The sequence below is a fragment of the Microtus ochrogaster genome, chromosome 15, assembly GCF_000317375.1.
Source record: "Microtus ochrogaster isolate Prairie Vole_2 chromosome 15, MicOch1.0, whole genome shotgun sequence".
Classification (NCBI taxonomy): Eukaryota; Metazoa; Chordata; class Mammalia; order Rodentia; family Cricetidae; genus Microtus; species Microtus ochrogaster.
In genome coordinates, this window is record NC_022017.1 from 25,053,675 (window position 1) to 25,063,142 (window position 9,468).

Genomic DNA, 9,468 nt, shown 5'->3' on the forward strand with positions numbered 1-9,468 from the left:
CACATCAGCTTGAAGATGCTCAAGAAAGGGGGCCAACCCCCAGACCCTGCATCTCAGGCACTTACTGAAAACTTTTCCAGAAGGCTGACTGCCTGGAGATACCTGCGGCAGGTGGTACACTCAAGTCAAAGTGCCAGAACACGCCTGGGTAGGAAACAGGCTTCAGGCTTGTCTCTCGATGCTAATGATATGGGACTCCCCAGCAGGTGGGCAGAACTGAGCCCTACTCCCTCGAGATTCCTGCTTCAAGAAGGCCTACCTGAATCTATGCTGATAAAACAGGGCAGGGAATACAGTGTCATACCTTTTCCTGATTCCTAGAACAACCCAAGACCCCACTCCTATGAAACTTCCCTGGGAAGTAAGCCTGGGCCTTTTCCTTCAGCATGTCCTTGAGGCAGGTCACGCCTCCTGCGTGGGCTCAGACCCTGTCCCACGTACTTCCATCTACTCCGTGACTGGTTGGGTAATGGACTCATTGCATACTTACCTGCTAGCGGGCGCTCGTTTTCAGTCAAGTTAAAGATTTCGTGGAAATTGCCCTTCTTGGTGCTGTGAAAGCGGCCAGCATCTTCATCCTTACTCAGACCAGCTGGAGCACTGGAGACGTAGCTCCGTGATGAGGTTGTCTGTAGCTGCCAACAGCACACAGTCCTGATCAGGCTCTGGGGAGAAGCAGCTGGAATCGCTGCTGGTGTTGAGACATACTGGCCTCCCTGCCTATACCAGCAGCGAACTGACTAACTGACAGGCTCTGTTCCTTCAGGAGAATATGAGGTGCTGATCCTGCACTGGACAGAGTCCCCTTGCTGCCTGGGCTGGATGGGGGGGGGCATTTTCCCCTGGAGATGCTCACAGTCTTCCCAGGCCTACAGTGCTGGACCTAAGCACACAAAATGCAAGGACACTATTGCTTCGCATGGGTTCTGCACTAAAGCAGTTAAAACTGACATTTCAGAAGTCACCTGGCCACACAACTCTAGAAAATCAGTCACAACACAGCAGTGACACAGCACCAGCTCACAGCAGGACAAGGAGCTTCCACATGGACACAGTACCTTGTCATGCCCTGACAGCTGGCCAGAAAGGAAACAACAGACACACATATGACCATCACAAAGGAAAAAAGGGGGACATGTGATGTGAACTGGTAAGCAAAAAGAGCAGAACATAACTCAGCACAGACATATGGGGCGTGAGGGATACAAGCAGAAAAAGGAGGGCGTGGCCTCCCCCGGGATGTACCAGCCATATCCTAGCTAGTGCTACATGGTCTTAAGCCCTAGGAAGTCCCTGTCCCAGCCACTCCAGTGCTAAAATAGGCCCTCAAGTGTTCGAAAAGGCTAAGCTGTGTCCTGGGTGACCTCTACCTGTGGGAAGAGAGTCAGCAGTGCTACTCCAGGCCTGGCTGCTCTGGCCTATGGCTGCTCTGGCCTATGGCTGATCTGGCCTATGGCTGATCTGAGGTTCCCAACAATCTATGCTGTCGTGGACCCCAGAATGTGACCCAACTCAACTAAGTGCTTCACTCCCACAAAAGTGTGTGTGTTCGGGGGGGGGGGCGGTCACTGGGCACTCCTTCCTGAGGGAACAATCCCATGAAAACTACAAACTTCTTACACATTCCTGAGAGTGCTGCTGGGCCTGAGCACCCTACCCACCTAAGACCAGAGGGGAGTACATGGGCCCACTCCTCCCAGGGCTGGCTGGGCCTAGGCACCCCACCCACCTAAGACCCTGAGGAGAACACACCGGCCCACTCCTCCCAGGGCTGGCTGGGCCTGACATATAAAGGAGGCTGTGACAGGGAGAACCACTTTCCACCATCTATCTCAAAGGCTGTAAGGTCTGGGAAACACCAGGTTTTGAGTGAGCAGAAGTTACAAAGCCGGAGGTCTGGGTTCACCAGCTTCACAGTTCTGCCTGCACCTTCCTCGGGGCGGTGGGGGTTGGGGGACTCACCCTGCGAGACACGGTGGCACCGGCACGCTCCTTGAGCTGGGGGTCGGTGGGGAGGTTCTTCCAGATGATGTAGGGCGTATCGTACTTGGCTCGAAGTCTCGGGCAGCGTTTGAAGATGAAGTCAATTAGAAAAAACTTGATGCCAGCATAGAGGCCTGAGGGGAAAGCAGGGATACATCCATGCAGACAACGGGTGGGTGAGCACCCTGGCCCATTTCCACTCACCATCTCCCAAGACAGTGGTATTTTTCCTTACCAACAGCAAGTCCCACCAGGCGGTAGGGGAAGAAGCAAGAAGCCAGGAAGGCGGCCCACAGAGCAACATACAGTTTCTGCGTGATCTCAGGTTGCACCCACATGAACAAGCTGGAAGGAAGATGGAGGTCAGACAGGGTGGTGCACACCACCCTCGCTGCGGGGACAGTCACTTACTTCTTGATCTTTTCCAGAATGTCTGCCATCTTGCCAAAGAGATTCTATATGAAGAAGAAACTGCAGTGACCACAAGCCCGAGTACCTGTCAGTCACACAGACACACCCAGAGGGCTCCAGGGACATACATACACAGCCCACACCCGCCGGAACCCTGCCACTGCCACTGCCAGGTCTGGGGTTGTTTGGTCTAAAGTTAAGGCCACTGGAAATAACAGAACAGACAAGTTCAGCCCAACTTCTGAGAATTCTAGGGGTGTTGAGCCCTGGTGGCAAAAGGCTCCGTTCTCATCAGGTCAGAGACATTCCCCTGCCACCTCAACAGAGTGAGATTGATCGGCTAGAACAGGCATGGAACTTCAGGTCCACCTACAGCAGCCATGTGAGGGGTCCCCCCTCCTGGGGTAACGGGCAGGCTCAGCAGCGGTACCTGTGCTTTCTGGGCGACGTCCAGTACCAGCTGGAACTTCTCAGACACAGTCAGGTCTTCCTTGGCAGGTTCCTTCAGTCAAAGGGGAGAGAGAATTTTTTCCACTGAAATTTAACAGTTCAGAAAAATTACTGACAAACAGCAGGAAGGCTCCCGGCCCCAGGGATCTGTGGGTCACTGCAGTCCCTGTACTGTCAGAGGACAGGGTGTGAAGACATCTGCTGGGCTCGGGGTGGAATCTCCCCTTGTGCTTGCTGCCTTGCCCCAGTGCAGAGGGTGGGCAGGTTGTGGGGCCCCAGAGGGCGAGCAGACACAGTGGCAGACCAAGGCCCTGGCTCATTCCAACGCTATGTCTTGTCAGCATTGTCCCCACCTACTCCTTGACAGGTTGGGAAACTAAGGCCCAGGTCTGTAAAGTTCACATGATTCTTAATAGCAGTTCTCAACCTGTGGGTCATGACCCCTGGTGGGGGGGTGTCAAATGATCTTTTCACAGGGATCACATATCAGATACCTTGCATATCAAATATTTATATTACAATTCATAACGGTGCAAAATTACTCTTATGAAGTAACGAAAATAATTTTATGGTTGGGTCACCACAACATGAGGAACTGTTTAAAAGGGTCGCAGCATTAGGAAGGCTGAGAACCACTGCTCTATTGCTTCATTAAGAGTCTCCTAAGGGTCTCCCAGTCCCAGGGCTGGGCAAGATATGGGCTTGCCTCCTTGGAGACCACCCCATTTCCTAGGTACTCCGCAGAATGTCACTTGTGCCCACAGGCATGGTGGCTTTCCTCTGCCCTATAGGCCCAACAGTCCCTTTAAAACAAACTTTTGCCAATAATCAGATTTGAGGGGCCATGTGACCTCTGTCACAGCTACCCCTCCCCCGTAGTCTAAAAGCACCCAGGGCCTTGTTAACAGGCAGGTGTGAGTGTCCCACCAGGCAGGGGCCAGGCAACCGTTCCAGCACCCAGGATGGAGACATGACGACTTGTATGACATCCTGTCCGCCTCCCCACCCAGCGGGTTGTATGGGGTCTATAGTAGCTCCCTGTTTGCCCCGGAATCAATTCCAGAAAGAAAACAGCACCCAGAACAGATGGACAGGACAATCTGCTTCTGGGCAGTGAAACTTGAGACAGCTGAGTGTCTGTGCAGGTAGCCTCCTGGAACTTAGGGCTGGCATGGCTGGCCAGGGCAGAAATCATCATCTGGACTCCCCATGTCGTGCCCCCAGGTTGTGAGTCCTGACCGATTAAGACAAAGGGACAATTCGCCGTCATGACTCACCACAGCTTCAGACACTTCTGGCACGATGCTCCATTGTATCCGCCAGCCCCTGAAAAACAGAAGCCACCCAAACCGTGAAAACAGTGTCACCTTTGGGGAACAAAAGTCGAGCCTCCAGCTGAGTTACCAGCTAGAGTAAGGGTCTCTGCCCCTTCAGGGCTGGCTACCTAGAAGAGAGTCCTGAAACTGTGCTGCTCGCCTGAGATCTCATTGGTCATGATCATCCACGCTGCTTTCCCCTCTGCTGGGGCATATGCAATAGCAGCCATTGCTGATAGGGGGCTATCAGCCTATAGTAGCCACACTGTTTTATTTGAACTCATTGTGCCCTCTGACTGGTCTGTTGATGAAGTTTTATTAACAACAATGCCTCTTAGTAGTGATTAGGGGCTGGAGACTAATGGGGACTTAGACTCCTTCAAAGGCATTTCAACGTGTTTCCTTCAAATATCATTTCCAAATAAATCCCTGCAGCAGGCACAGAAGGGAATGGAAAGGACTGGTATGTGGATTTGTAATCTTTTGAGGGGCTGAGATGAAATCTGAAGTCAAGGGCTCTTCACAAGCCAGGGCCAAAAGCTAAGGTCCACTCCTAAGAGCAAGCACAGAAAAAGTCCAACCCGGGAGTGCAGGCAAGGGTTCATCCCAGTGGGGCTTCCCCAGGATGTTCAGTAAGGACATAGAATAACAGAGAGAAGGGTCTCCTCAGCCTTGGTGGAGTAAAGCACCCATCACACAAGTATGCGTGTGTGTGCTGCTTACACTGTGAATTCCAGCTTTACCTGCTTTCTTCCCATAAACCAAGGATGTTTATGGGGTGCAGAGCCCTGCAGCTTTACCTACCTACCCCAGGGTTGGGGAGAACTTCCTGCCAAACACACAGCACCTCAGGGAGGGGCGTTGGAGGTGATACTGTAGCTCAGCCACCCACTGTCTGCTCACTGAAGTATCCAGAGCCTCTCAGAGGACCACCCACAAGCAGCAGTATATGACACAGCCTGGGCTACACACAGCAGTATGGGAAGCAGGCACACAGCACGGACATGTGCGATGCAGCCACACGACAGCCTGGCTAACCTACCTGGCGATGAGGTAATTGAGGGACAACCTCAAAATTGCTAGAAACAGGAACATGGGGATGGCCCAGCCATGCCACACAGCATTCATGTACACCTGAGGAAGAGAGGGAGGAAGGTCGGGGACATGGTTAGGCCGGCCAAACAGTAGTCTAGCACAAGATGCATCCTGCCTGCTTCTTCCCAGCAATAAGGTGACTCTTGGTCAGGGAGACCAGTCCCAGATCCCCAAACATCCATCCAGGTTGTTGAACAAAGGCATGTGGGTTGGGGGCAATCAGGAAGGCTGCTTCCAGTTTAAGAGAAAGGTCGGACAGTGTGTGGGAAGGCTGCCCTTTATGAGTAGGGATCAGAAGAGGATGGCAGGGCCCAGTGAAAATGTCTCTCCTGTCCCCAGTGTGGGTTCTGCCTGCTGTTGAGGAGGCTCACCACTGCCACAGACTGCAGGTGAGCTGCCACATGGAGCCCGAGGCCCTGAGTAATACTCAGACAGGGAAAGCCAGAAGGTGGGCCTAAACAAGAGTAAGTCTCTTAGGGAGACAACATGAGGACCTCAGGCAGGGAAGCCTTGCAGAGCATCTGTGAGGGGGGCAGGGGAGGAGGACCTTGAGGTCCAGATGGGGTGGAGCCCTTCCTCATAGCTTCAGCTGTGAGTGTGCAAAGTGCCTGTCTCCCTGGTGGGCAGTGAGTCTCTGGGAGGGAACCAGAGGGTCTGACCCAAGGTTAGGGTTGTCTTAGGACCCTCCTAGGGTAAGACTAACTGGGCAACCCCTACAGATGGCTTCCTCCTCAGGAGGGCACTATCTCTGAATCCTTGGAAGGTGCCCAGGCTGTGGCTTCCTTCTGGCCAGGAGGCTTTAACAGGTAGATGGGTCGCCTGCAGCCTTCTGACACCAAGCCTTGTCAGGAGCCTCCCTGGTACCACCACTGGGGTCCATGTGGCCAAGCCTCTGGTCACAACCAACAGTGAGCCAAGAGGCTTTTCCTGAGGACACAGCAATGAGGTATATGCCATGCAGAGGCAGCAGTCATTATGTCCCCATGGGTCTTTGATCTAAGATTGAGACCACTACACACACCCATAATGCTGATGGAGAAACTGAGGCTGAGCACATTCAAAACCCAAGGGAGAGTTTTGCCTATGGGCTGTCATCTGGGGGCTTTATGAGGAAGACTGGTTCAGGCTTGCTGTTGGCCCTCCCCAGCCTGTGAGAACACTCACGGTGAAGGCGATGGCAGAGGTGTAGATGGAGTACCAATCAGATAAGGCAGACAGGTTCTTCACAAAGTTAGTGACCGGCTTGGCACCACGCTCTGGGGGACAGAACAGACAACAATGGTCAGCACAGTGCTGGCCTGCTTCTTAGCACATGAGCGGGGTCATATGGGTCACCTAGCTAGAAGCAAAACTAGCTTGGTGATGCAAGACCCAACCCACTGGAGGTCCCTGCTGCTCGTGCCCTTCCTGACCATTAACCGTGGTTCCCACAGGGAGATGCCACCTGCTCCTAGCCCAGGCCCCCAAGTAGCAGGAAAAAGGGAATGGGAAGAGGCAGTGAGGATCGCAGCCATTTGCACTCTGTGGGGCCCGAGGAGTATCAGAGAACTGAGCCATATTTCATCCTAAATCAGCGGTTCTCAACTGTGGGTAATGACCCCTTTCTGTGTCAAATGACCCTTTTACAGGGATCGCCTAAGACCACCAGAAAACACAAATATTTACATTACGATTCATAACAGTAGCAAAATTACAGTGATGAAGTAGTAGCAAAAATAATTTTGTGGATGGGGAGGGCGGGTCACCACAACATGAGGAACTGTATCTAAAGGGTCACAGCATTAATGGTTGAGAACCACTACCCTAAATGCTGAGCAAGCTCAGTTCCCCACCAGCCCCCGAATGTAGAATGGCTCAGGCGCAGCTGCTATAAGCTTACATCTCAGGGAAGACAGGGGAGGAGTTGTCCTTAGATGTTTTTCTGGAGAGTTCTGTTCAGTTCCCCTCCCCCACTCCTCCCTCTCCCCTCTCTTCCACACCAAGCCCACAGTACTTACTCAATCTTCTCATGTTTTCAGTTAACCTGAGAGAGGGAGAGAGATAAGGATCAGTATGAAGTCACCAGCCCGGTCCGGACGCCCGGTGTGCAAGCACCACTAGCACATGGGCAGTAAGGAGGACGTCTAAGTACCTGGGTCCCTCAGGGGCCTGGAGATGCATGCACAGTGACACAGAGGACAATGCTGGGTGCCTCTGATACCCGTTCCTGAGTTATGAAAGCAGGGGTGACGCCACAACAGACCAGCCCGCCCATCCGTCACATCTACCTCATGAGCACTTGGGATGGGCTGACTCTCCAGAGCCTCCCCCTGTGTCTATGAGAGTGTCTGGTAAGGGGAGCCACCGTATACTGACCAGGACCATGAACCATCAAGGAATCCAGCCCCTGTGGTGGACACTGGGCCCACACGGCCCTCACATGACTTCTGTCACAAACCACAAGTGGTGCCCCAGAAACAGGGGCATAGGGGACCTCTAGGAGCTTGTGGCAGCAACTTCAGAAGGAATGCTGAAGTTTGGTGTAGGACCCTGGCCCTAGCACACAACTGCTAGGTGAGGTGCCCCTACCTGCGGGCACTGAGGGGCTCCTCCGTCTCCACTGTGTTCTCCTCTGGCTGGAAGCGGAAATCCTCCACATACTCCCCAAACCTCTCGTAGAACCACTTCTGTATACGGGACGACAGTCCCTGACTGCGGCGGTCTGTGGGAAGGAGCAGAGATCAGAGAGCAAACTGCAGCGTCCACACAACTTCTGACCAGGGAGTTGGACCAGGGATGTGACCTCCCAGAAAATGTCAATCTGGGTAGGGAAACAGGAAATGCTTAGAGTAAGGGTTTCACTGTGGAGTGAGATGTGAAAGGACCCATCCAGAGAAGCCTTTGAAGGGCCTGCTCCTTGCGGGCCAGAGCCACCCTGGCCACAGAGACCCTCAAAAGCACAATGTCTCCATCCTCACACTGGACCCCAGAAACCTCCAGGTCTCAATTTTCCAGCAGCCTTAGGCTTATGTCAAGACCATGTCAGACCATGATGGCAGTCTGCCCCACTCTCCCTGTCTATCTCTGGTTCGTCTGAGAAGTGGTTGACAGGGCTCACCATGCCAGGTCTCAAAGACCAGCCAGTGTGTGCATTGGGGTACAGGGCCCAGAGACCAAGCTGCTGGTTGGGATGAGCTCACAGTGATTGGCTGTGTCTCACTCACTTTCTTTATGGACAGCTGAGACCATAGATGGCAACCCAAGCGGGAGAAAGTCAGAGAGAAAGCTGTCTGGTCTGAGCCCACTGATGCCCCCTGACTGTATACTAAAGAAAACAAGATGTGGATGCCAGGTGAGTTGGTACACGCCTTTAGTACCAGCACATGGGAGACAAAGGCAGGTGCATCTATGTGAGTTCAATGCCAGCCTGGTCTATAAATCAAGTTCTAGGACTGCCAGAACTATATATAGAGAGACATTGTCTCAAAATAAATTAACTAACTAAACAAAAGAAAACAAGATGTGGAATTGCCTGCAGGGGACGCTGCTTCACCATAATTTAAGAAACAATTTAAGAGAGTGGAAATGGCAGGTGCATGGTCACCAGACACCTGTGGTGCCACAAACAGGTACAGATATCATGTGTCCATTAAAACTTTAAAAAAAACACGTCAGGTATATTGTGGGCCCAGGGCGAGTGGACAACAGTCAACATAAAAACAAGGTCACTCGGCCTGGACAGAAGTAGCAAAACACAGGCCAACAGGGGCAGAAGTGTGTGTCCCCTGGGGCTACCCAGGCGGGGGGATTCTTTAGGCTTATTTGGCTCTATCACAGTCCAACAAGGTTTTCGGGTAGATCTAGATGGGCAGGCAAGCTTGTCTAGAAGCCAAAGGCAGCCTAAAGATCAGTCAAAAGACAGGCTAGCCTGTGCTTCCACTGGACTGTTTATGGACACTGGACTCACAGAAGGTTCACTTGCTGAGAAATAACCTTCTGGTTTTTTCCAACCCTTTAAACACACAAAAAGCCATTTAAAAATGTTACTCTATGCCAGGCAGTACTGCCTTTAATCCCAGCACTTGTGAGGCAGAGGCAGGTGGATCTCTGTGACTTTGAGGTCAGCCTGGTCTACAGAGCAAGTTCCAGGACAGGCTCCAAAGCTAACACAGAGAAACCCTGTCTCAAGAAACCGAAAAGAGGAGGAGGAGAAAGAGGAGGAGAAGGAGGAGGA

The 9,468-nt window shown here is 52.6% G+C and overlaps 1 protein-coding gene across 2 annotated transcripts in view; it reads right to left on the bottom strand.

Moving 5' to 3' along the window:
• Positions 1–9,468, bottom strand: part of Gramd4 (GRAM domain containing 4) — a 78,424-nt gene that overhangs the window by 5,031 nt on the left and 63,925 nt on the right. For both annotated transcript variants that reach the window (XM_005354389.3, XM_026782663.1), the window contains exons 6-15: positions 7,824–7,956; positions 7,253–7,278; positions 6,420–6,511; positions 5,203–5,294; positions 4,122–4,170; positions 2,825–2,896; positions 2,395–2,438; positions 2,219–2,328; positions 1,963–2,117; positions 491–635 (exon numbers count right to left, since the gene is read on the bottom strand). In XM_005354389.3, coding sequence (XP_005354446.2) covers positions 491–635; positions 1,963–2,117; positions 2,219–2,328; positions 2,395–2,438; positions 2,825–2,896; positions 4,122–4,170; positions 5,203–5,294; positions 6,420–6,511; positions 7,253–7,278; positions 7,824–7,956 — 918 coding nt within the window. The remainder of the gene's footprint in view (positions 1–490; positions 636–1,962; positions 2,118–2,218; positions 2,329–2,394; positions 2,439–2,824; positions 2,897–4,121; positions 4,171–5,202; positions 5,295–6,419; positions 6,512–7,252; positions 7,279–7,823; positions 7,957–9,468) is intronic.